We start from the raw sequence: 26,250 nt of genomic DNA, 5'->3' as shown, positions 1-26,250 counted from the left end.
TTAAAGGTGTTTCCTGGGCTAATAAAAAATTGCCTTTTGGCAGGGGAGGGTGGGAGAATAAAAAATACACCCATACTTAACCCGCACGCTTCAAGTCCACTGCCACCATTGCTTCAGAGTCAATATATATAGTGCTACATACTGGCCTCAGAGGTCCCATGCAAGGGCAAATACAGATGACTGCTGAGGCAGTGATTGACTGTGGCTTCCAGTGTACAGTAATGTCATTGGGGCACTTCCAACAGAGACACCAGTGCAGTAGCGGCACTGGATCACCCAAAAAAACATTAATGTCAGGATCCCTAGAGGTCTTAACTTAAAGGGGTATTCCAGGAAAAAAACTTTTTTTTATATATCAACTGGCTCCAGAAAGTTAGAGATTTGTAAATTTCTTCTATTAAAAAATCTTGATCCTTTCAATAATTATCAGCTGTTGAAGTTGAGTTGTTGTTTTCTTTCTGGCAACAGTGCTCTGCTGACATCTCTGCTTGTCTCGGGAACTGCACAGAGTAGAAGAGGTTTGCTATGGGGATTTGCTTCTAAACTGGGCAGTTCCCGATACACGTGTCATCAGAGAGCACTTAGACAGAAAAGAACAACTCAACTTCAGCAGCTCATAAGTACTGAAAGATTAAGATTTTTTAATAGAAGTAATTTACAAATCTGTTTAACTTTCTGCAGTCAGTTGATATATAAAAGAAAAAGTTTTTTCCTGGATAACCCCTTTAAAGGGGTACTCCGGTGAAAACCTTTTTTCTTTTAAATCAACTGGTGCCAGAAAGTTAAACAGATTTGTAAATTACTTCTATTAAAAAAATCTTAATCCTTCCTGTATTTATTAGCTGCTGAATACTACAGTGGAAATACTTTTCCGTTTGAAACACAGAGCTGTCTGCTGACATCATGAGTACAGTGCTCTCTGCTGACATCTCTGTCCATTTTAGGAACTTTTCAGAGTAAAAGAAATCCCCATAGCAAACATATGCTGTTCTGGACAGTTCCTAAAATGGACAGAGATGTCAGCAGAGAGCACTGTGCTCATGATGTCAGCAGACAGCTCTGTGTTTCAAAAAGAAAATAATTTCGGCTGTAGTATTCAGCAGCTAATAAGTACAGGAAGGATTAAGATTTTTTAATAGAAGTAATTTACAAATCTGTTTAACTTTCTGGCACCAGTTGATTTGAAAAAAAAAAAGTTTTTCACCGGAGTTCCCCTTTAACTACAGGATTATCACTAATCAAATCCTTCCTCTCAGACTCTTCCCTTACCTACACAGTTCTATTTGTATGTCCCTCCATGTATAGAGTGCTGCTGGAGTGCAGTTATATAGTAGCTGAAACTTTAATGCTTATATACATATTGCTATGTCTGGTGCATGATTTATATAAATAACTAAAAACCTGGAACGGAGATAAAACATAGTCCTAGCCTAGCCCCCTCTTTAGTTGAGTGTAGTCACTTAGTGACTTGAGCTCAGGCATATTTCACACTCTGTATAAGACAAAAATAAGAACTCTGTGTGAAGAAATGTCAGCAAAGGGGCCTTAGGGTCTATTCACACGGGCGGAATTTCCGCACCAATTCCGCTTCCACCTCCTTAAGTAGTTTCTGGCTTGTGCGGAATTGGTGCGTAAATTCCGCATGCAGAAATTCAGTAGTGTAGAATTCCATAAAAGTCTATTGGGCTTGCATTTGAGGCAGAATTCCACAAGACTCTTTATTCACGCGGCAGAATTTCCTCCCCAATTCTGCTTCCTTGGGTGGTTTCTGGCTTGCGGAATGCAGAAATTTAGAAGTGTGAATTGGAGTGCGGAATCCCATAGAAGTCTTTTGGGCTTTCATTTGAGGCGGAATTTCACAAGCGGATTTACGCAAGCAGAAATTCTGTCGTGTGAATAAACCCTTACAGCCGTGACTAGGCCTTTTAGGCTTATGGCTTGACATTGCAACTTGGCTCATATTTCAGAATTTTTCAAAGATCTGCACAACACGTCTGGGAATTTCTGTACATTCTGTTGTAAACCTCACAATTAGGTTTTAGGTATTTTTATTTGGGTAAATTATTGCTATTTGAGGACTGCTGAAAGCTTATTGTTAAAAATGCATGTTAAGCCTGTGTTACCACTATCTTATACTGTAAAAAAAGTAAACAAAATATTTGTTCACCATTACGCAATTCTCCTATCATTCTGCACCACAGCATTAAGGGCACACCACCTTACACCAGCTAGGAGACACTACACAGGGAATGCCCTAGGGGAACTACTACCACCATCAACCGTAGATCAGCACCCTCATCACTGTGCTTGTCCAAGGACTGTGGGAGGTCTGGTAGAGAATTTTAGACACTGGGAACATTATGACCTGAGTGTGATAAGGAAATACCACCCCTATCAATCCAGCCAGACAGTTATCCTGCTAGACTGCCTCACCACACCCCCCTCAGATGTTCAGAAACAGCAAAGCCCAAAAGTTAAATAAAAGCAAAAGTCAGCTCAAGTATACAGTGGTTGCCTCGTTTTCATATCATTCACCTAGTCTCAGGCTTGTGTGGTGTCCCGGTACCGTATTGCATACCGTACCCTGTATAGTGGTCCCCAAAGTCAGAGTTACTACGCTCAGGTAGGGTCCCTGAGGTGGGACAGCCCCTAGTCGCCTCTCTTCTTTTCTAATTTTGTAATGTTTATGTGTACATATTTAATAATGTGTATATTTAATATAATGTATAGTATGCTTACCTTGTTAGCGTCGCAGAACCTTCGGTCATGTGACTATGTTAATTCCTCTATGGTATGTTGGAGGACCTTTGGAGGTCCTTGGGTCACATGTTTACCCATAACTCTATGTAAAGGTGATTGACAGAAGTATTGGACCAATTAGCTCTAGTTCAGATCCTGCCCATATAAGGGAGCTGTAGCCAATGATCGCTCTCTTTGGTTGCTGCTCTCGTGGATGCCGGACTAGCAGGAGGGATCTGCGCAACTTTCAAAGACACGCTAGGCCAGAAAACCTACCGGCCTCAGCCTAAATGAAACAGTGAGTTCTAAACTAATCCCCGCTAAAGTTAGCGTGACTACTGGACCGAAACTAAATCCCCTAAATCCAGTGGAACAGAGTCTATGGACTCTAAAATGCTTAAGGTCCCAACCACTGTCAATCTCTAAGAGACTTTGCATGTATAGAGACTGTTCCGGTTATGAAGCTTGCATAAAATCTTCAGTAAAGTTCTGACTGTTTTCAGCAAACTCTCCGGTTGTGGACATTCAATTATTCTATACCTCCCTATCGCTCTTGGGAAGGGTGGCAGTAGGACAAGCATTACAGAGGAGCCTTCACCCTGGCGTCACGAATAGAAAGGGTTAACCAGACACCCTTTAGTCACCGCGCAGCTACACCCCATATACCCTACTCCCCCAGGCTATCACACTTGTATTACGTGACGCCCATACATATCATGTGATATCCAACGTTTCCGGCTGATTAGTTCCACCGCCGCGGACAACACAAGACCACATAAGAATACTAATACAGGTAATTAACAGATGTTGATAATTTGTAAGATATAAAAGACAGATTATGAGAGCTGTCATTCACTCCTGAGGAAGCCTTGGTTGCTGGAGGAGGAACGCGTGGGGTCAGCTATCCCCCACACTGAGATGTAGGCAGTCCCGGCATCTATACAGACAGAACAATGGACTCCGAGTGGCTATCTTTCTGCACATGCACTTCACAAGCCTGTAGTATATAGCACCTTATATTTATTTACATTTATAACTATTGTTCTGCAGCCAGACTACACCTTATACATTGTTTAGTGATTCATCATATGGTGTTATGTAGCATTTAGGTACACTGGGATTATTTGCTGCATTGTGGTCACAGGTCTGTTTTGGGTTGGTAATATTGGAGCCTTAGTGTGATGTTGTATGTATAAACATTAGCTAGAAGCTTTTCCCATAAATGGTCAGTGTTCCCAAATTAATTTCATGTTTAAAATAATGGGTACACCAAATTATCAGGCAGTGCCTTCAGTGCAATCTAAAGAAATGTCCTTTTGATCCGTAATTTGTCTCCAAGGAATTATACCTCCACCTGACCATACAGTTCTCTTCTCTCAAACATTATCATTGATCTTATGTTTTTTCTTGGCAGCAAAGCACTTAGAGCATTAACAATAAAATATTTCTGCAGTTTTGTCTGCACAGCAATTACAATTGTTATACTCCAGGAAGCTTGTGAGAAAAAAAACCCCATTTATATGGGGAAGGCCATTCTTTTTTTTTCTTTTTTTTTTATAAATTGTCTTTTTATTAATATTCACTGCTCAGGAAGGGGCATGTTATTACATGTACCCCCTTTTATTAGGGAAGGGGCTCACTTATATAAAAAAAAACATCTGGAACTTAACACTGTGCGCAAATGTCCATTATAAACCCTTTAGATGCCGTGATCAATGCTGATCACAGCATCTGAAGCCTACAGTCGACTCATCGTGATCACTATTGTGGGGGAGGAATGAATTAAAATGGAGTCCGAAGTTCCCCCCTTTTGGAAGACATTAGAGGGCTTCAAAGTTCAGCAGCAATTTTCAAATTTTTCACAAAGTTTTCAAAATCTTAATTTTTCTGGGTCCAGTTCAGCATTGAAGTGGATTTGAGGGGCCTTTATATTAGAAATACCCCATAAATGACCCCATTATAAAACTGCACCCCTCAAAGTATTCAAATTGACATTCAGAAAGTATGTTAACCCTTTAGGTGTTTCACAGGAATAGCAGAAAAGTGAAGGGAAAAATTCAAAATCTACATTTTTTACACATGTTCTTGTAGACCCAGTTTTTGAATTTTTACAAGGGATACAAGGAGAAAAAGCCCCCCAAAGTGTGTAACCCAATTTCTCTCAAGTGAGGAAATACCTCATATGTGAATGTAAAGTGCTCTGTGGGTGCACTAGAGGGCTCAGAAGGGAAGGAATGACATTAGGATTTTGGAGAGTGAGTTTTTCTGAAATGGTTTTTGAGGGGCATGTCACATTTAAGAAGCCCCTATGGTGCTGGAACAGCAAAAAAAACACATGGCATACTATTTTGGATACTACACCCCTCAAGGAACGTAACAAGGGATACAGTGAGCATTAACACCCCACAGGTGTTTGATGACTTTTCGTTAAAGTTGGATGTGTAAATTAATTTTAAAAAATGTCACTAAAATGCTGGTTTTCCCCCAAATTTGAAATTTTTACAATGGGTAATAGGAGAAAATGCCCCCCAAAATTTGTAACCCCATCTCTTCTGAGTATGGAAATACCCCATGTGTGGATGTCAAGTGCACTGCGGGCGAACTACAATGCTAAGAATGGAAGTAGCCACATTTGGCTTTTGGAAAGCAAATTTTGCTGAAAAGGTTTTTGGGGGGCATGTCGCATTTAGGAAGCCACTAGGGTGCCAGAACAGCAAAAAAAAACATGGCATACTATTTTGGAAACTACACCCCTCAAGCAATGTAGCAAGGGGTATAGTGAGCCTTAACAACCCACAGATGTTTGAAAATTTCTACTAAAGTTGGACATGAAAATGAAAAATTAGATTTTTTTTCACTGGTGTTACCATTAAATGGTATAAATGCTCACTGCACCCCTTATTACATTCCGTTAGGGGTGTAGTTTCCAAAATGGGGTCACATGTGGGGGTTGGGTCCACTGTTCTGGCACCACACGTGGCCTACAATTTCAGACACATTCTCTCTCCAAAAGCCCAATGGAAATTTTTTTGCACTAACATGCTGGTGTAAACCCCAACTTTACCTTTTCATAAGGGGTAAAAGGAGAAAAAGCCCCCCAAAATTTGTAACACAATTTCTCCCAAGTATGCAAATACCCCATATTTGGCACTAAACTGTTGCCTTGAAATACGACAGGCATCCAAAGCGAGAGAGCGCCATGCGCATTTGAGCCCTAAATTGGGGATTTGCTTCCGCCACCAAAATACCCTACGCCAGTGTTTCCCAAACAGGGTGTCTCCAGCTGTTGCAAAACTCCCAGCATGCCTTGACAGTCAGTGGCTGTCCGGCAATACTGGGAGTTGTTGTTTTTCAACAGCTGGAGGCTCCGTTTTGGAAACAACGCTGCATAAGACGTTTTTTATTTTTACTTGGGGGAGGGGGGGGACTGTGTAAGGGTGTGTATATGTAGTGTTTTACTTTTTATTTTGTGTAGGTGTAGTGTAGTGTAGTGTTTTTAGGGTACATTCACATGGGAGGGGGTTTACAGCGAGTTTCTCGCTGGGAGTTTGAGCTGTGGTAGAAAATTTGCCGCAAACCTTCAGCTATTGCAAAACTACAACTCCCAGCATGCACTGACAGACCATACATGCTGGGAGTTGTAGTTATGCAACAGCTGGAGGCACATTGGTTGCAAAACACTGAGAGTTTGTTACTTAACTCAGTGTTTCGCAACCTGTGTGCCTCCAGATGTTCGAAAAATACAACTCCCAGCATGTACAGTCTCAGTGTAGTAACAAACTCAGTGTTGTACAGTAGTAAAACTACAACTCTCAGCATGCACTTACAGCCGAAGGGCATTCTGGGAATTGTAGTTATGCAACAGCTAGAGGCACACTACTGCAACTCTCAGCATGCCCTTTGGTAGTTTTTGCATGCTGGGGGTTGTAGTTATGCAATTGTTGGAGACACACTTTTTCATAGAAAAAATGTGCCTCCAGCTGTTGTATAACTACAACCCCCAGCATGCACAAACTACCAAAGGGCATGCTGGTGGTTGTAGTAGTGTTTTCTGCTGTTGCATAACAACAACTCCCAGCATTCCCTTTTGTTTATGCTGGGAGTTGTTGCTAAGCAACAGCAGGAGGCCAGCCTTACCTCCTGCTGCTGCGCACACACTGGATCCTCCTGCAACTGCTTCCACTGTCTCCGCTTTGGGGGCCCCGATCCTGCCACCGATGCCAGGGATAGGGGGCCTCCAGTCCAGGTACACACTCCCGCCACCCGCTCTCGCCCTCTGGAATAGGGGCGGAGCAGGTGCTGTTAGTGACACCCCCACAGCAGGCGTCCTGATTCGTCGGCCAGTAACGTGCCACCTCACTCCTGCTGCCATAGGGTGATAGGTGCCGTGTCGGAGGGCACCTATCACCCTTTTTTTTCCGGGTCACTTGGGACCCGATTGACCCGGAATCGCCGCAAATCGACGATCTCAGGATCCCTCCCACCCCCCAGGGATTTCAACAGGCATCCCAGTCCCTGCCCGGCGAGCGGCGGGGAACAGCATTCCCACGGGCGTACAGGGACGCCCTTGGTCCTTACCAGGTTGTCCTTTGGATAGGGCCAGAGTACCCATTTAAGGGGTTAAACAAAATGAGTATGTTTAAAATTGCCCTATTCTGACCCCTATAACTTTTTCATTTTTCTGTATACAGGGCTGTAAGAGAGCTAATTTTTTGTGTAATGATCTGTAGTTTTTTATTGGTTGTCACGCCTCCTCCCATAGACTTGCATTGAGGGGGCAGGAGGAGGTGGGCATGGCATCACGATACTCCGGCCCCGGGGTCATGAGCGATCGCTTCTTGCAGCTGAGACAGGTGGGTGCTGCATGAGAGATTGCAGGGGTCCCCAGCGGCAGGACCCCCCCAATCAGACATCTAAGATGTCTTAGGGCCGGAGTACCCCTTTAATGTGTCAGAAGAAGTAGTCAGTCCTGGTTCAGCTAACATTCTGTGAAAGACCCCTCCTCATTGAGCTCCATCTGCATACAGCAGCTATCTCTATGGTATTAGGATATGTAGTAGTTATACACCCCTGAGACCAAGTACTGTATAATTTTTTTTAATTAGCGCAGTTTTTTAAAATCCAGTCGATTTTTAAAACTTACCTGTCATATCACAGAAAAAAAAACATTATATACAGTATGTTTTTACTAGGTCATGCAGATTCTTTGTGTCTTTTTATGTGTCTAGCTTCTGTATATGGCTCACAAATCCCTCCATTCTGCTGCCCACACATTCTGACATTCACCTTTTATTAGGGAAGGGGCTCACTTATATTTAAAAAAAAAAAACATCTGGAACTTAACACTGTGCGCCAATGTCCATTATAAACCCTTTAGATGCAGTGATCAATGCTGATCACAGCATCTGAAGCCTACAGTCGTGATCAGTATTGTGGGGGAGGAATGAATTAAGTCCGAAGTGCCCCCCTCTACCTATTGCTGCTGATTATATGCTCTATTAATACAGTCTGGATAAGGTCAGACTGTAAAAGGAGAGTGCCAAAATCACTATACAGTGCTATGCAATAGCAACAATGGACAGTAAAAGCAATCTAATGATTGCTTGCAAATAAGTGTAAAAAAAAAAATGTGTTTAAAAATATAAATGAACACCCCCCCTCCCCTTTCCAATTTTACAAATAAAATAAATAAATTAACATATTTGGTATAAGGCCTTTGGGAAATGTCCGCTATCAGCCGCCAGGACCCACAACTAATATGAGACATTGCTGTTTGGGCCGTTGTCTGGTCTTTAAAACATCTAAAACGGGAAAAAACACTACCAGATAGAGCCCACCGTGGCAGAGTCCTCCTCAACTTACAGCACAAACGGTAGTCTAGTACTCCCCTTTGATCCGACTAGCACACCTTCACTGCATGCAGTCTCAGCAGTCTGTAGTAATAGAGTGCCGATAACTCAGATCAATGTAAAAAAATGTATTAAAGCGTTACTGTCATTAGTAAGAAAATTAAAAAAATGCTGAAAGGGTAGCTCCCACCATCCTATTTTTTTTTGCTAGCCCGTTCCCTCCCCCCCCCCCCCCCGCCCCGCATACCCCGTTCCCTCTTTACACTTGCAGTTACTGCAGAGTCCGGCAGCGGGCGTGCAGGGACAGCGGCGGCAACGAGGTGGCGTGGGCGATGTGCGGGAGGAGTGGCCGAGGAGCCAATGCGCTCGCTCCCACCTGTCTGATTGACAGGCAGGGAGCAAGTGTAGCCTAACTGAAAAAGGACTGATTGCCACTAAAAAATCAGTCCTTTTTCAGTAGCCGGTTTAAATGTAAATTAAACCTTTTTAATGAAAAAAATAATAATAAAAGTATATTAGAGATATGTTGTAGTACATAAGTACTACAACATATCAAAAAATAAAGTTGGTGACAGTACCCATTTAAATCAGTATAGTAATGTGCCCAACGACCTGTATGCATAATAATATGAATGTGTTAATATGTAAAATACATTTTGATCTATGTATTACTGTGATGAGTCTTTCTGAATTTCTCTGATAGGGAGAGGCTGGGGGCATTTTCTCTGGAGTATGATGAGCTCCTCTCCTCCACCTCCCCTGTCATGAGGTTTGCATACATATTTTTACATTTGCAAAGCTTTCTACCTAAATGCATACTCTATATAACTCTAATGCAGCCATGTGAAACTATATGTTGCATGGACAGAAGAAAAAACAGCATTTTTACATTTTCACAGCTTTGTGACCAAAATGCATGCTTTTTATAACCCTTAAGCAGTCATGTGGAACCTGTATGGTGCAAATACACAAGAAATAAGTTCATAAAATGACCAAAGAGAAACAATTTTGCATATAAATAATAGTTTAAAATCTTGTTTGCTGGTCACTGTGCATGAAAATGCTCTTCTTAAAGGGGTACTCCGGTGGTTTAAAAAAATGTTTTAATCAACTGATGCCAGAAAGTTAAACAGATTTGTAAATTACTTCCAGTACTTTTTAGCAGCTGTATGCTACAGAGGAAATTATTTTCTTTTTGAATTTATTTTTTGTTTTGTGCACAGTGCTCTCTGCTGACACCTGATGCCCGTATCAGGAACTGTCCAGGGTAGGAGAAAATCCCCACAGCAAACCTATGCTGCTCTGGACAATTCCTGACATGGACAGAGGTGTCAGCAGAGAGCACTGTGGACAAGACAAAAAAGAAATTCAAAAAGAAAAGAATTTCCTCTGTAGCATGCAGCTGCTTAAAAGTACTGGAAAGATTTTTTTTAATAGAAGTAATTTACAAATCGGTTTAACTTTCTGGCACCAGTTGATTTAAAAAAAAATGTTTTCCACCGGAGTACCCCTTTAACCCCTTAGGGACTCAGCCTATTTTTAACTTAAGGACTCCGTTTTTGCATTTTCATTGTTTCCTCATCACCTTCTAAAAATTATTACGCTTTCAATTTTGCACATAAAATTCCATATGATGGCTTATTTTTTGCGCCACCAATTCTACTTTGCAGTGACAGTAGTTATTTTACCCAAAAATCGACAGCGAAACGGAAAAAAAATTTATTGTGTGACAAAATTGAAGAAAAATGTAATTTAGCAAATTTGGGGGCTGCCGTTTCTACGCAGTGCATTTTTCGGTAAAAATAACACCTTCTCTTTATTCTGTAGGTCCATATGGTTAAAATGATACCCTACTTATATAGGTTGGATATTGTTGTACTTCGGAAAAAAATCATAACTACATGCAGGAGAATGTATATGTTAAAAATTTTTTATCTTCTAACCCCTATAACTTTTTTATTTTTCCGCATACGGGCCGGTATGAGAGCTCATTTTTAGTATTGATCGGACCAATTTTGTATTGATCGGACTTTTTGATCGCTTTTTATTAATTTTTTCAAGATATAAAAAGTGACCACAAATACGCTATTTTGCACTTTGGAATTTTTTTTGCGCATACGCCATTGACCGTGCAATTTAATTAACGATATATTTTTATAGTTCGGACATTTCCCCATGCGGCGATACCACATATGTTTATTTTCATTTATTTATTTTTTTATGGGAAAAGGGGGGTGATTCAAACTTTTATTAGGGAAGGGGTTAAATTACCTTTGTTAACTTTTTTTTTTCCACTTTTTTTTTTGCAGTGTTATAGCTCCCATAGGGACCTATAACACTGCACACAGTGATCTCTTATGCTGATCCCTGCAAAGCCATAGCTTTGCACGGATCAGTGAGATAGGGGCTCGATTGCTCAAGCCTGTAGCTCAGGCTTGGAGCAATAAAACCCCCGATCGGACGCCGCGAAGTCAGGTAAGGAGACCTCCGCCTGTGTCCCAGCTGATCGGAACATCGCGATTTTATCGCAATGTCCCGATCAGCCCGACTGAGTTGCCGGGAAGCGTTTACTTTCACTTTCAGACACAAAAGTTGACCGCCGGGTCTGAAGGGTTAATAGGGCATGGCACAACGATCGGTGCTCGCTGTTAGCCCAGGGTCCCGGCTGTGACTAGCAGCCGGGACCGACCCAGTGTGATGCGGGGTCACGGCGTGACCCCATTTTAAACACCGGGACCAGGCTCAGGGCGTACAGATCGGATCGGGGATGGACCAAAAAGGCTGGATTTTCAAGGTTCGTTTGTAAAATTAAAAAGACAGAGACCCCTAGTGGCCATTTTTTAAACCATTTTTTCACATCTTTAGCCAAAAAATCTTTTTTTTATGAAGTATATTAGGAAAATGCTTAGTTTTGTGGAAAAAAAGTTGTTTCTAATGACAGTAACACTTTAAACATGAATAAGCCCCTTCCCTAATAAAAATTTTAATTGCCCCCCCCCCCCCCTTTTTCACATCTTTCAAATAACATAATGAAACAAAATTAAACATATGTTGCATTGCCCTGTGTGTAAATACCCGAACTATTAAAATATAACATCAATGAAACCAGATACTCATTGACATACACAGAAAAAATATTTCTGGTCACTTCATAATCCAGATTTTTTTTTTTTATAAAAAAAATAATCAAAAAGTCCCATCAAAACAAACAAAACAAAAATGGTACTGATAAAAATTACAGAAATACAGAAGAATAAAAGCCAGATTCAGGTGAGCATAATGAGTGACATATACTAATCCAGGACAGTGCGTAGTTGTTTAAAAGACACAGATTATGTGCAAAATTGTGCGACTTTTGGACAAATATACCGTTTGTGCCAATGGGGAAGAAAGGCGGGAGGAAGAGGGCTGGAAGGGAGCACAACTTTGCATGGAAAAGGGTGTACAGGAGGCGCCCCTCCTCACATGCGGCTTAAAAGGGGTACTCCGGTGAAAACCTTTTTTCTTTTAAATCAACTGGTGGCAGAAAGTTAAACATATTTGCAAATTACTTCTATTAAAAAATCTTAATCCTTCCAGTACTTATTAGCTGCTGAATGCTACAGAGGAAATTCCTTTCTTTTTGGAACACTGATGACATCATGAGCACAGTGCTCTCTGCTGACATCTCTTCTTTTTGGAATGTCCATTTTAGCAACCATGCATAGCAGATATATGCTAAGGGCAGCATGGTGGCTCAGTGGTTAGCAGTGCTGGGGACTTGGGTTCAAATCCCACTAAGGACAACAATAAATAAAGCGTTATTATTATTATTATAATAATAATGTCAGCAGAGAGAACTGTGCCCCTGATGTCATCAGAGAGCATTCCAAAAAGAAAAGAATTTCCTCTGTAGTATTCAGTAGCTAATAAGTACAGGAAGGATTAAGATTTTTTAATAGAAGTCATTTACAAATATGTTTAACTTTCTGCCACCAGTTGATTTAAAAGAAAAAAGATTTTCACCGGAGTACCCCTTTAAGATACAATTTGCTCAGTAAAAAGTTGCAGAAATCTACAATAGCTTTAAGTTGGCTTAGATTTCTACACCAGGCAGACACAGATCCATTGGATTTACTAAGAAGCAGAAATCCAGCAAACTAAAAATAGGTGGAGCTTAATATAAGTGTGGCATATGAATATTAAATAGTACATGTCTACAAAAATGAATATATTTTCCGCTTTTGTATTTATTTATTTTTAACTGTATATTTATGTTTATTTATGTTTTTCAAAAAATAAACAATTACAACAATACGGTGTGAAGCAAATCAAGTACAAAAGGGCCACATAATAGCACATAGCGCATCACAACAATCCAAGTATCCGCATCCGCTTTTGTATTATGGACACGAGTTTATAGACCTGAACTCATCCTGTTAGTTCCTGTCATTAGTTCACCATCAGGCTAAGATATGTGGTGGAATCAATTAGGATTTTACATGTGGACATATAGGTAAGATAGTAGATTACGGTATTAGGCGAGATAAGTTTTCATTGGCACCATTTTACATGTGAGTCTAGAGTAGACGTCAGTCAATTTTTATTCCCTGTTTTGAAATAATACATTTTTTATAGTTTAGGTCAGTACAGATTTAGTGATACCAATTATGTGTACTTTTTATTTTTTATTTTTTTCCCTGATAATATAGTTGCCGTGATCGGCATTGATCTCAACATCTATAAGGTTAGTGGTGGACATTAGCATGATCGCTAATGTCCGCCATTATCAGTGAGTACCCGGTTGCTGATAGCAGCCAGAACTCACCTGCAATGTAGCCAGCACTGTACACTGCAGCACTGTACACTTATGGTGCATGTCCTTAAAGTGGTACTCCAGGGAGCTAAACCATAGCCCATCCTTTCCCTTTCATCAACCTATTTAATTGTCTAAATATCATTCATTAGCTATATAGAGCAGTTTCCCCTCTTTCAGTTGTCACTTACATGCTGGGAGTAAGCTAAATGGGTCATACTGTCATCCTCTCTGTCTCTGTCCAAACCCCTCACTGAAAACAGCCCCCACCTTCCTGAGAGACACAGGCCATGTGCTTTAGTGCTGAGAGCTGGGAGGTGTGTGCAACCTTATCCAATCACACACTGAATTTCCCTCTGCTGCTCAGAGCAGGAGGGTGGGGGCTTTTCTCAGAGAGTGAGCTGGGTTGGCAGAGAAGAGCTGCAAATATTTCTGGGAAATCTAGTATCTATGAGGCAAGGATGGCAAAGAATGTCAAGCAGCCAGAGAAGACCACAGGGGCCACAGGAGCCATGCATATCAGGCAGTATCATTTACAAGGAACATATCTAGGTTGTTTGGTGACTTTGGAGCTTTTTTATATGTATACTTCCCTGGAGTACCCCTTTAAGGTGGTTATTTGTGTTTTTTATTTATGTTTATTATTTAGGCCATTCACCATACAGGATCAATAATGTTGTATTTTATATGTTGCCTCTTGCAGTCTCTTTTTTTGCTTCACATCAGTCTCTGCTTCGTCAGCATTTTAAAGTAGTAGTTTCAGGGGCTCCACGCTTAATTGTGACATTTGTGGGATTTTGCTCTACCCTGATTCTGCCAGGGGACAAGATTCCTGTACATGCATAAGTGGGAGCAGGCTTTTGAGCGCCAATTTTGGTACTGTTAACTGTCCCTTGTATAGTGGTGTTATTGGTGATGCTGGTCTGTGTATGGTGATTTTTATTCAGTATCAGTATGGTAGTATTATCCAGTCACTATGTGGTGGTAGCGGTCATGGTGTGGTGCAATTATTTGTCCTTTGGTCTCTGAATAATGGTTTTATTAAATACCAATACGATGGTATTAGTCACTGCAGTAGTAATATGTTGTCCTGGTGTGGAGGTTTTCCATCCGATGATAAAATACAACGTGCTCCCTGGTGAGTGGCAATGCATACACCGCCATTCTCATACATTCGCAGGCTGGGGGGAGGCACAATACTTTGCCTTGCCCCGGGTGTTTCAAGCCATGGGGGAGGGTGTGAACTGGAGGTATGGCGCACCAAAATGCACCTTCGCCTGTGTACACAAAACCCTGACCATACTCCTACCTTTCTCCATGATCTCAACCCTGCTATATCAAATGTGCTGGAGGTGTGGCACTTATGTTCTTGCCCAGCCATAATGTCCTTTTGGAACATTGTACAGTCCCTGTAGGTCTTACAGGCATTTCATGCCCTTAGATCCAGTGTTCTATCTTTTTTTATGTCTCCAAAGTCTGTTGGAATGTAAATCTCTGAAACTGTTTTTGGCTCTCCTTCCTCCTGCTTTGTACTAGACTACAACACTTTGGAAGCAGCAATTCCCATCTTCATTTGCAAATTTGTTCTCTTGCATGCAAGATGTCTGTAGTATGGGGTACATCTAGAAGTTTGGTTATGGAACTTGCACTGGGCACAGAGAGGCGATTAACACCCCTACGTTCACAGTTTACATTTGATCTTACCCCTTCTTTCTCTTTCCCCATATGTCTTGTCCGTTCTCCCCTTTTTCCTTTCTTGTTTATTTATTTATTTATTTTTATCTCAAGTTTGTTCAATTGAGGCACTTTTTACACCAAAATCTCAGGTGACTACCGCATTGGCAAGTAACTCATTATTTCTCTTGTGGGTTTGGATTGCCTGGAGTTATATTTGTAGACATTCTGTTCTTTTGATTCTTTGAAGGTGTTTCATGTCATTCTTCATGTTTATTGAATGTCTGTTGTCTGCCATTATCTGGAAAACTTGAAAACTTTGTAATAAAAACATGGTTAAATCAAATATTATATATAATTGAATAGTTTTGACAATTCTGCATGTGGCGATACCAAATATGTTTATTTTTATTTAGTTTACAATTTTTAATAGAAAATGGGAAAAAGGGGTGATTTAAACATTTATTATGGAACAGGTTAATTTATGTTTGTAAAACCTTTATTGTTTTTGCTTTTTTCCCACTTATAAGTACCCCTAGGGAACTTATATGAGCAATCGTTAGATGTCTCTTACAGATCAATGCAGGAAATATGTCCTGCATTGATCTATCACATCTGTGCTCTATTGGTAGAGACTGACACAAGCAGGTTCTATCAATACAAGATCCCCGGCAGGCACAAAAGGCTAAGTAAGGCTTTGGGCTGCCTTGGCAATGGAATGTCGGCCCGCATCAAGATCCTACTACATACATTGTTACCAATTGCATGACGTATTTATGGGGCAGCAATAAGGTACGGAGGTGTAGGCACCATTCGTTATGGAGATCAAACTAAAGGTTCCTTTGTTTCCCTTGCTCGCATGTTGTAAACTTATATAGACACTGTCACGCACTTCGCCGAAGAGTCTGAGGGGCCGGCTGAGTGCCAGGGCAGGGAAGAGGTGGGGAGGAAGTGTGTCCCTGTGAGTGTCAGCCAGCCTCTTCAACTTATTGGCAGAAGTACAACACAGAGCTGATATAAGTTTACAAAATTCGGTACTGTTAGTTTGATCTCCCTATGCCATAACTAAAGGTGCCTCCATCTCCGTACCTCGTACGGAGGTGACATTTTCACTTTAATATATACCGTATTTTTCGCCGTATAAGACGCACTTTTTCTTCCCCAAAACTGGGGGGGGAAGTTGGTGCGTCTTATACGGCAAATACCACGGCGGTCCCTGCGGGACCCGCCGCTAATACAGGACTTCACCGATCGCGGTGATGCACTGTATTAACCCTTCAGATGCAGCAATCAAAGCTGACCACCGTGTCTGAAGTAAAAGTGACAATAACCCAGCTGCTCCCGAACAGCTTACAGGACACCGCGAAGGACCTTACCTGCCTCCTCGGTGTCTGCTCCATGCCGCTCTCCATCGTCGTTATCATGTTGTCGCGCACGTCGTAGCGGCGTGCGTAGTGACGTGATGGCGGAGATGGAGAGCGAGGATACCGGGCAGCAGAGATGTTCCGGAGTGATGGGGACGCGGCGACGGAGGGCGACGGAGGGCGACGTCCAGGGCAGCGGTGACGAGCAGCGACGGATCCAGAGGACACGTGAGTTTTACCTCCTATACCAGTGGTCTTCAACCTGCGGACCTCCAGATGTTGCAAAACTACAACTCCTGGCATGTCCGGACAGCCAACGCCTGTCCGGGCATGCTGGGAGTTGTAGTTTTGCAACATCTGGAGGTCCACAGGTTGAAGATCACTGTCCTATACTTTACATTGTATTTGTTTCAGAATCTTTTTTTTCTAGATTTTCACCCTTTAAAATTGGGTGCGTCTTATGTGGCGGAGCATCTTATATGGCGAAAAATACGGGTATGTTTTATACTGGACATGACCTTTTACTTCTCACTTGCACCTTGATCTAAATGGTCACTGTTGTTTAAAATTACTTCTCTCCATTTCCTATTGTGATTCCTAACATATTTGTAAATGACTTTATTTACAAATTGCTGCTTACCCCAGAAAAAGAGCTCTAAAATCTCCTTTTCACTGCCTGTTGTTAGCGGAATTTCATCTCTTACAGCAGAGAGACCTGAGACGAGAAGTGTTTTCCAGATGGTCCACACTGTGCATGAAAAAAAAAATCAAGGATTCCCCCGTATTTTGACCACCAAAACCAGTGTCTCCAGCTGTAGTAAAACTACAACTCCCAGCATGTCCTGGCTCAGCTGGTGATTTACTAAGCGGGTCCCCAGTGAAGTTCATCTTCGAGTGTGCCGAAGACTAGTGAGTAGCCGGCCCCTTTACAGGAGATTGTGGGGAGGGGGGCAGCAGTCAGACTTCACTGCGATAAGAAATGTGTCCCCTATCTTTTGGATAGGGGATATGTTTTATTTCCGTGGACTACCCCTTTAAAGCACACTTTTATTTATTGAAGTTACTCCCTCTTTAACCAAGGTCATATCCCTTTTTAGATGTGGTGAAATAGTGTCAATCTGTTATCATTGTCACCTGCAGTAACTTGCCTGTGCGGACAGGTAGTGCAGGTGACACTGATGACAACGATACTTACCTGGTCCCGTTCCGTGTTGTGGTTCTCTGACGTCACTAAGTTCTAACCATGCTCCAAGTAGGCCAGGAATGGTAGATACAGTGAAAGATTGCTGGAGAACCACAGCACGGAATGGGACCAGCTAAATATCATTGTCATCAGTGTCACCTGCACTACCTGTCTCTAATGACAGGTTAGTGCAAGTGATACTGATGACAGATTTCCTTTAAAGTGTGTATAACTAATATTAAAAGTGACGCAAGTCATGTATGACAATTATTTGATGCATTTACAATAGGTTTACTATTAACTTAACAATCTGACCACCTTAAAGGGGTACTCCGGTGGAAAACTTTTTTTTTTTTTTTAAATCAACTGGTGCCAGAAAGTTAAACAGATTTGTTACTGACCTCTATTAAAAAATCTTAATCCTTCCAGTACTTATTAGCTGCTGAATACAACAGAGGAAATTATTTTCTTTTTGGAACACAGTGCTCTCTGCTGACATCATGACCACAGTGCTCTCTGCTGACATCTCTGTCCATTTTAAGAACTGTCCAGAGTATAAGAAAATCCCCATAGAAAATATATGCTGCTCTGGACAGTTCCTAAAATGGACAGCGATGTCAGCAGAGAGCACAGTGGTCATGATGTCAGCAGAGAGCTCTGTGTTCCAAAAAGAAAACCATTTCCACTGTAGTATTCAGCAGCTAATAAGTACTGGAAGGATTAAGATTTTTTTATAGAAGTCATTTACGAATCTGTTTAACTTTCTGGCACCAGTTTATTGAAAAAAAAAGGTTTCCACCTGAGTACCCCTTTAATAATATATTACAGAATAAAATGAACAGCAAGCCTCTAAATATTGTTAGGAACATAGGGGCAAATTTCTGAAAACTGTGTAAGAGTAGTATCATACTTGTTGTATTTTGCTTGTGTATTTTGCTGCATATTTTCTGCAACTGATTTTGTCACCCAACATCTGCAGCCGAAACAACTTATCCCTTATCCACAGGATAGGGGATAAGTGTCTGATTGTGGGGGGTCTGATGTGGGGCCCCCACATTGTCGCGCTGTACGCCCCCTCCCCATACAGCTCTATGGGTAGGGCGGGGAGACACGAACGCCTCTCCCATAGACATACATGGAGGGGGGCGTGTCGGCCACAACAGGAGAGCCGCAGCCCCGTGCAGGAGACCGCGGGGGGTCCCAGCTTTCGGACCCCCCACGATCAGACACTTATTATAAGTTGTTTTCGCCACATATTTCCTGTATAGTCCTGTGTGTATACTTATCGAAGAATATGCAGCGTATTTCCCCTGCGCAGTGTGAAATATGGTGCGTATGCGCTACGTAGGTCCATAGCCCTTAGACAGTTTCATAGATCTCCCTTTCAGACGTCATCGACTCTCTTTCAGACATCATCGACTTTAAATTGACACACAGGACTACCCAGTCGCAACCCTGTGTGTGCAGCAAAATTTGGAGTCTAACCCAGTATGCCAACATCAGTCACTAGACGGAGCTCTATGCCTCGAGTGACTGTGAGTGCGGACCAGCCAACGCGGTCAAAGCTTACTTCCACAGCAGATTTTAGGTGGCAGATGCTTGTTACAGACCTTGTTACAGAGCTTGTTATTACCCTGCCCTAAAGGGTCATTTTGTAGTTTCAGCAAATAAAGGTTATAATTTCTCCATAATGGGTTATACAATTTTCTGATATACTTTATGTGTAAATTCCATGCCTTTTTTAGGACCTCATTAAATGGGAACATTCATTTACTTCCAACAAATAAAGTGTACAGAGCCCTGCTTGTCCTCAGTGCACAGAGCCCTGCTTGTCCTCACAGCACAGAGCCCTGCTTGTCCTCAGTGCACAGAGTTATGCTTGTCCTCAGTGCACAGAGCCCTGCTTGTCCTCAGTGTACAGAGCCCTGCTTGTCCTCAGTGTACAGAACCCTGCTTGTCCTCAGGTACAGAACCCTGCTTGTCCTCACTGCACAGAGCCCTGCTTGTCCTCACTGCACAGAGCCCTGCTTGTCCTCACTGCACAGAACCCTGCTTGTCCTCAGTACACAGAGCCCTGCTTGTCCTCAGTACACAGAGCCCTGCTTGTCCTCACTGCACAGAGCCCTGCTTGTCCTCAGTGTACAGTGTCCTGCTTGTCCTCATTGCACAGAGCCCTGCTTGTCCTCAGTGTACAGAGCCCTGCTTGTCCTCAGTGTACAGAGCCCTGATTGTCCTCACTGCACAGAGCCCTGCTTGTCCTCAGTACACAGAGCCCTGCTTGTCCTCAGTGCACAGAGCCCTGCTTGTCCTCAGTGTACAGAGCCCTGCTTGTTGTCCTCAGTGTACAGAACCCTGCTTGTCCTCAGTGTACACAGCCCTGCTTGTCCTCAGTGTACAGAGCCCTGCTTGTCCTCAGTGCACAGAGCCCTGCTTGTCCTCAGTGTACAGAGCCCTGCTTGTCCTCAGTGTACAGAGCCCTGATTGTCCTCACTGCACAGAGCCCTGCTTGTCCTCAGTGCACAGAGCCCTGATTGTCCTCAGTGCACAGAGCCCTGCTTGTCCTCAGTGCACAGAGCCCTGCTTGTCCTCAGTGTACAGAGCCCTGCTTGTCCTCACTGCACAGAACTCTGCTCAGTATACAGAACCCTGCTTGTTGTCCTCAGTGCACAGAGCCCTGCTTGTCCTCAGTTTACAGAGCCCCACTTGTCCTCAGTGCACAGAGCCCTGCTTGTCCTCAGTGTACAGAGCTCTGCTTGTCCTCAGTGTACAGAGCCCTGCTTGTTGTCCTCAGTGCACAGAGCCCTGCTTGTCCTCAGTGCACAGAGCCCTGCTTGTCCTCACAGCACAGAGCCCTGCTTGTCCTCAGTGCACAGAGTTATGCTTGTCCTCAGTGCACAGAGCCCTGCTTGTCCTCAGTGTACAGAGCCCTGCTTGTCCTCAGTGTACAGAACCCTGCTTGTCCTCAGGTACAGAACCCTGCTTGTCCTCACTGCACAGAGCCCTGCTTGTCCTCACTGCACAGAGCCCTGCTTGTCCTCACTGCACAGAACCCTGCTTGTCCTCAGTACACAGAGCCCTGCTTGTCCTCAGTACACAAAGCCCTGCTTGTCCTCACTGCACAGAGCCCTGCTTGTCCTCAGTGTACAGTGTCCTGCTTGTCCTCATTGCACAGAGCCCTGCTTGTCCTCAGTGTACAGAGCCCTGCTTGTCCTCAGTGTACAGAGCCCTGATTGTCCTCACTGCACAGAGCCCTGCTTGTCCTCAGTACACAGAGCCCTGCTTGTCCTCAGTGCACAGAGCCCTGCTTGTCCTCAGTGTACAGAGCCCTGCTTGTTGTCCTCAGTGTACAGAACCCTGCTTGTCCTCAGTGTACACAGCCCTGCTTGTCCTCAGTGTACAGAGCCCTGCTTGTCCTCAGTGCACAGAGCCCTGCTTGTCCTCAGTGTACAGAGCCCTGCTTGTCCTCAGTGTACAGAGCCCTGATTGTCCTCACTGCACAGAGCCCTGCTTGTCCTCAGTGCACAGAGCCCTGATTGTCCTCAGTGCACAGAGCCCTGCTTGTCCTCAGTGCACAGAGTCCTGCTTGTCCTCAGTGTACAGAGCCCTGCTTGTCCTCACTGCACAGAACTCTGCTCAGTGTACAGAACCCTGCTTGTTGTCCTCAGTGCACAGAGCCCTGCTTGTCCTCAGTTTACAGAGCCCCACTTGTCCTCAGTGCACAGAGCCCTGCTTGTCCTCAGTGTACAGAGCTCTGCTTGTCCTCATTGTACAGAGCCCTGCTTGTTGTCCTCAGTGCACAGAGCCCTGCTTGTCCTCAGTGTACAGAGCCCTGCTTGTCCTCAGTGTACAAAGCCCTGCTTGTTGTCCTCAGTGCACAGAACCCTGCTTGTCCTCAGTGTACAGAGCCCTGCTTGTTGTCCTCAATGCACAGAACCCTGCTTGTCCTCAGTGTACAGAGCCCTGCTTGTTGTCCTCAGTGCACAGAACCCTGCTTGTCCTCAGTGTACAGAGCCCTGCTTGTCCTCAGTGTACAGAGCCCTGCTTGTCCTCAGTGTACAGAGCCCTGCTTGTTCTCAGTGCACAGAGCCCTGCTTGTCCACCCTCACTTCCTCTATTTGGACTCCTCATAAAGACACACATGCTATAGCTGCAAAATATATATACATATTTTTTAACCGATGTATATTACAAAATATACATATAGTGGTATTATCTACATTATATAAAAAGTTTTTGTTGATGACAGGTACACTTTAAACACTTGTTTCACCTATGTCAGCTATGTCCCCTGGCATATTTTGTGGCACAAGAAAGAATTGGGTATTTTTAATACAATGAGCCTAGTGTTTTTCTCCCCACATTTGACATGCAGAGCAGTTAGGGGGCCCTCACACACATAATATTTCTGACAGGTTCCACCAACGTTAAACTAATATGTATGGGCAGCTTAACTGCTTCTAGGCTCAGTATCATGTTATGCACATCACTCCATGAGCCCTGTGTGTACAGAGAAAGTGGCAATACAGCTTCCTCTATTGGTCCTGGTGACTGATCATGTGCAGACCCTGAATCAGACTACCAGAAAAAGGCTGTATTCTGCTATAACTGGGGCTGCTATGATTGCTCTTGTAACAAAGGAAATATGTAGTGAAAATAACATGATCCTGGTAAAACACCAAAACTAAAGCATAATGTTCCTGTCAGAATTAAAGCATAATGGGGGAGTTTAAAAAAAATAAATAAAAAAAACCTGTGTAGAGTAAGAGTAATGAAGTTGCCCATAGCAACCAATCAGATTGCTTCTTTCATTTTTAAAAAGGCCTCTGAAACATGAGAGAAGCGATCTGATTGTTTGTTATGGGCCCACTCTTCTTCACAAGCTTTGATAAATCTCCTCCATTGTCTGGAAGCACTGTTACACTTACCTGGCTATTGCCATCTCTTGCTTCTGTCTTGCTGTAACCTCCGCTCTTCTTGCAGCCTCTACAGCTCTTTCCACCTTTTCCCTCCCTTTTCCTCTTCGTAGTGGAAACAGGCTCTTGACTTTTCCACTGGCCAACATATTCATTTTGTACTTTCCCTCTTCACGTGACCCATCAGGGTAGGTGGTTCTACCGTAGCCATGCCGTCGATTCCGCAACCACTCTCCTTCATAGCAAAGGCCATTGGACCTTCGGCTTACACCATATCCACTGCGGCGATCACCCTTCCATTCACCAGCATAAGTCTCTGTTTCCCATGCAGCAATTGGCAGCTCAGACTCTGTTTCTGCAACACTAGCACTTGACCCATCCTGACTGGCACTTGACCCCAAAGATCCTCCAGCCCCCCGAGTCTCACTTCTTAAAGAACTACGTTGGCTGTCTCGACCACTTGAAGGTGCTTTGGTGTCTGATCCACGATGAAGTCGGAAACCACTGAGTATGAGTGAACGTGTAAAGAAAAATCCTCTTTTTTTGGGCTTACCATTCCCTCCAGTTCCAGGGACTTCTGATCCAACCCCTTGGACTTTCAGAACAAACCCCCCACGTGATCCAGAGGCTGGGCTTCCTGGCAGGAGTCCTGGATTGGCATGAGAATGGGGACCGGGGGATTGAGGCAAAGAAGTGAGGGTTGGTGTTCGAGGAGAACGTAGGAGTGCAGCTTGGTGATATGGGACACTCTGACGTACCCCATATCCATGACGTTTACCAGCTTGCCACTGTCCTTGATATGTACCTGCAGAGAAGAGACAATGAAAGGTAGAATAAATCAGAGAGTGTACAAATAAGTGAAACAATATGTCGCCCTAATATTAATTTGCTATCTTATACAGATCTTTGATGTTCTAAAAACAACTTAATACTAGTCTTATCAAAGTATAACTGACGTGAAAGGACAAATAATAATTTTTGCCATGTACTTTGTCAACAAAACCCCATTAAAATATAAATGAATACTGTCTTACCTCCATCTGAATATGTCTCAACACCATATCCATCCTGCTGTCCATCTGTCCATAGACCTTCATATCTTGCTCCAGAAAGGCTCTCTCTCACGCCAAGTCTTCCTTTTAGTCCATGTGTCCACTCGCCTCGATACAGCCATCGTCCTTTGTGCTCTTCGCCTAGCCCATTTCTTTTGCCTTGGTCCCAGTATCCACGATAGGTGTTCCCACTGGGCCATGTATAAACCCCCAAAGATTCAAAGCCATTGCTCCAAAGGCCACTGTATTCTCCCTGCCTTGTAGGGCCTTTGCATATGCCATATCCATGTGCTCGACCCTCATGCCAGTCTCCCACATAACATCCACCATCTGAAAACCCAAATGTTCCCCCGCTGAACATGCAAGAGCCAGTTTCACATCGATCTCGTCCGACCCCCAGTTTGACGCTTAATTACCTGCTCCGCAGTCCGTGCATAGATAGTTTCTCTGGATCCACTGGGATTTACACCTTGGGAGATAAACAGCTGGCTTCATGTATATACCATGTTAAGTCAATGTACTTCTTTTATACAGGGATTTACCTTTCTTTCTCTTGCAAGGTATTTCTATAAAAACAAGTTGTTGTACTTTTAGATCTCTTTTATTACCCGTCCCTATACCTGTCTTGTCCAATATCCAGGTAGAAGCTCTCTGTTATGTCCAATCTCTAATGCTGTGTCAGTGTCGATCTCAGTGCATGTGGCTATTTAATATACCTGGAAGAAGAGAACATGACAGTTACACTAAATACTATACACACTTCAGTGAGTTTACACTTCTTGTGTCAATGCATCGAGAATAGGAATCCATAGTGGAGGTTCAGACTGTTTATCTATTGCTACGTTACTATTGGTTGGTACAATGGTTCACTTCACCAGACAATACGTAAATTATTAATGATGTATAGTAAAATAGAAAAATACTAGCAGAATGCTCAGACTTAGCATGCATAAAAAAGGGAACAACTTAGATAACATATGATTAAAATGGTAAAAAGTCCGTGTGTACAGTATAAGAGACATATACGATACAATAACATACCTCAAGCAAGGGGCACAAATATTGTCACAAATGTATCTATGCACATGACAACCTAAAAATGACCAAAGCCAATCACATGTATGTAAATGCAGAAGAGGAAATATTATATAAAATAAAAGCTTAATGGTGACACAACAACAAATCCAGTGATATTGACTAAAGCTGTTGTGCATGTGCACACACAGACAGGGAATTATCAGAGGGACACTTATTGATCCCGAGCTCTAAAATACACAGTATAAGGTGGTAATAGGAGCACATTTATGGCGAGTACCCACAGTCATACACCTATATATATGTCACCCATTTACATTACAATCTGCTCACTCACACATCTCTCTTCACTTACCTCTCAGTGCTTATAGATGCAGGTTTGAGACGGCTGGAGGGGGTGGAGGATGGAAAGGAGGAGGAGAGCAGAATGTGGAGGGGCTTCTGTCAGGGTGGAGATGTGCAATGAGGGTTAGTGGTGGCCAGGAGGGGGAGGTGTGCTGGAAATTTGGAGCATTTATGATATCCAGGCCCTGGTAAAGATGTGCTGTGGGCGACGGAGAAATGCTGGGTGTGGGTGGAAGTAGGATGTATGCGAGGGGGGTGATGGGGTCAGTTGAGGTGACTGGGTAGGAACCGATGGGGCAGCTTGTCGTCTTTATATAGTGGAAACGTCATGATCTGAATGTTACACACATAAAAGCCATGTGCATCCTAGACATGTATCAATAGATTAATAGCAATGAATGCAGGTTAGGGGGGTGTATTTGTCAGGACGTATCATCTGCCATCATGTACCTATACATACACACATGCACTGTAATGTATACAGCTCTGCTCATTAGCACACAGCCTTCCTTTTCTCCCTAGCAACATCCTGCAGCTGGCCTATGACTACCGTCTCCATGGTAGCAGGAGGAAGAGCGAGGAGGTCCCATGGAAACAGTTGCCATGGAAAAGAGGGCTGCAGCATCCCCTGCTATCTGGTTACATACACACTGACAGACATAAACATGGCTACAGCTAAACAGGCTCATAAATGATCATTAGGCCTGCCATGTTTTCTTATGAGTAGTTATTCACCTGTGAACGGTGCCGGTGGTGTGGAGGGTGCCTACAGAAGACGGATGTCTGGGTTATCGAGACATCTTCATTTACACAACTGTATTGTGTATAATGTGGCCTCTTACACATGGAGGAGAAACTGAAACAAAAACAATAAACACTACACTGTTACATTACATTACATATCATGTACGTATGCAGGGGACATCACTTAACCCCTTCATGACCAGACCAATTGTACTTTGTAATGACACCTTTCATTTTACCATAACATCTACAGCGAAACTAAAACAATAATATTTGTGGGGGTGGGGGTTGAAAAAAGAAGCAATTTTGCTACTTTGAAGGATTACATTTTCACACAATGCATTTCACAGTAAAACTGACATGTTCTCTTAATTCTGTGGGTCAATATGATAATCACCATACTCATATTTTCATAGATTTTGTACTATCCTACTACATTTAGTACTACAATTTTTTTAACCCCTTAAGGACACAGCCCATTTTGGCCTTAAAGGATAAGTCTCATGCATAAAAACGTATCCCCTATCCAAAGGATACATTTTAGATCACGGGGGGAC

General features: G+C 43.0%; 1 protein-coding gene across 3 annotated transcripts in view; it reads right to left on the bottom strand.

Moving 5' to 3' along the window:
• The window catches only part of JPH4 (junctophilin 4), a 33,951-nt gene extending 8,489 nt beyond the window's left edge, over positions 1 to 25,462 (bottom strand). Inside the window, exons 1-4 of one of the 3 annotated variants that reach the window (XM_056526624.1) lie at positions 24,960 to 25,462; positions 23,552 to 24,285; positions 22,530 to 23,322; positions 12,665 to 15,374 (exon numbers count right to left, since the gene is read on the bottom strand). In XM_056526624.1, the coding sequence (XP_056382599.1) occupies positions 15,269 to 15,374; positions 22,530 to 23,322; positions 23,552 to 23,930 (1,278 nt within the window). In that variant the 5' untranslated portion in view covers positions 23,931 to 24,285; positions 24,960 to 25,462 and the 3' untranslated portion in view covers positions 12,665 to 15,268. Of the gene's footprint in view, positions 1 to 12,664; positions 15,375 to 22,529; positions 23,323 to 23,551; positions 24,286 to 24,959 lie in introns of those variants that run through there. The other 2 variants (XM_056526632.1, XM_056526614.1) reach the window with 2 other exon arrangements.
• Between the last annotated feature and the right edge of the window lie 788 nt (positions 25,463 to 26,250).

This window comes from Hyla sarda, chromosome 1, assembly GCF_029499605.1.
Source record: "Hyla sarda isolate aHylSar1 chromosome 1, aHylSar1.hap1, whole genome shotgun sequence".
Lineage (NCBI taxonomy): Eukaryota > Metazoa > Chordata > Amphibia > Anura > Hylidae > Hyla > Hyla sarda.
This window is presented reverse-complemented; position numbering and strand designations above follow the sequence as displayed.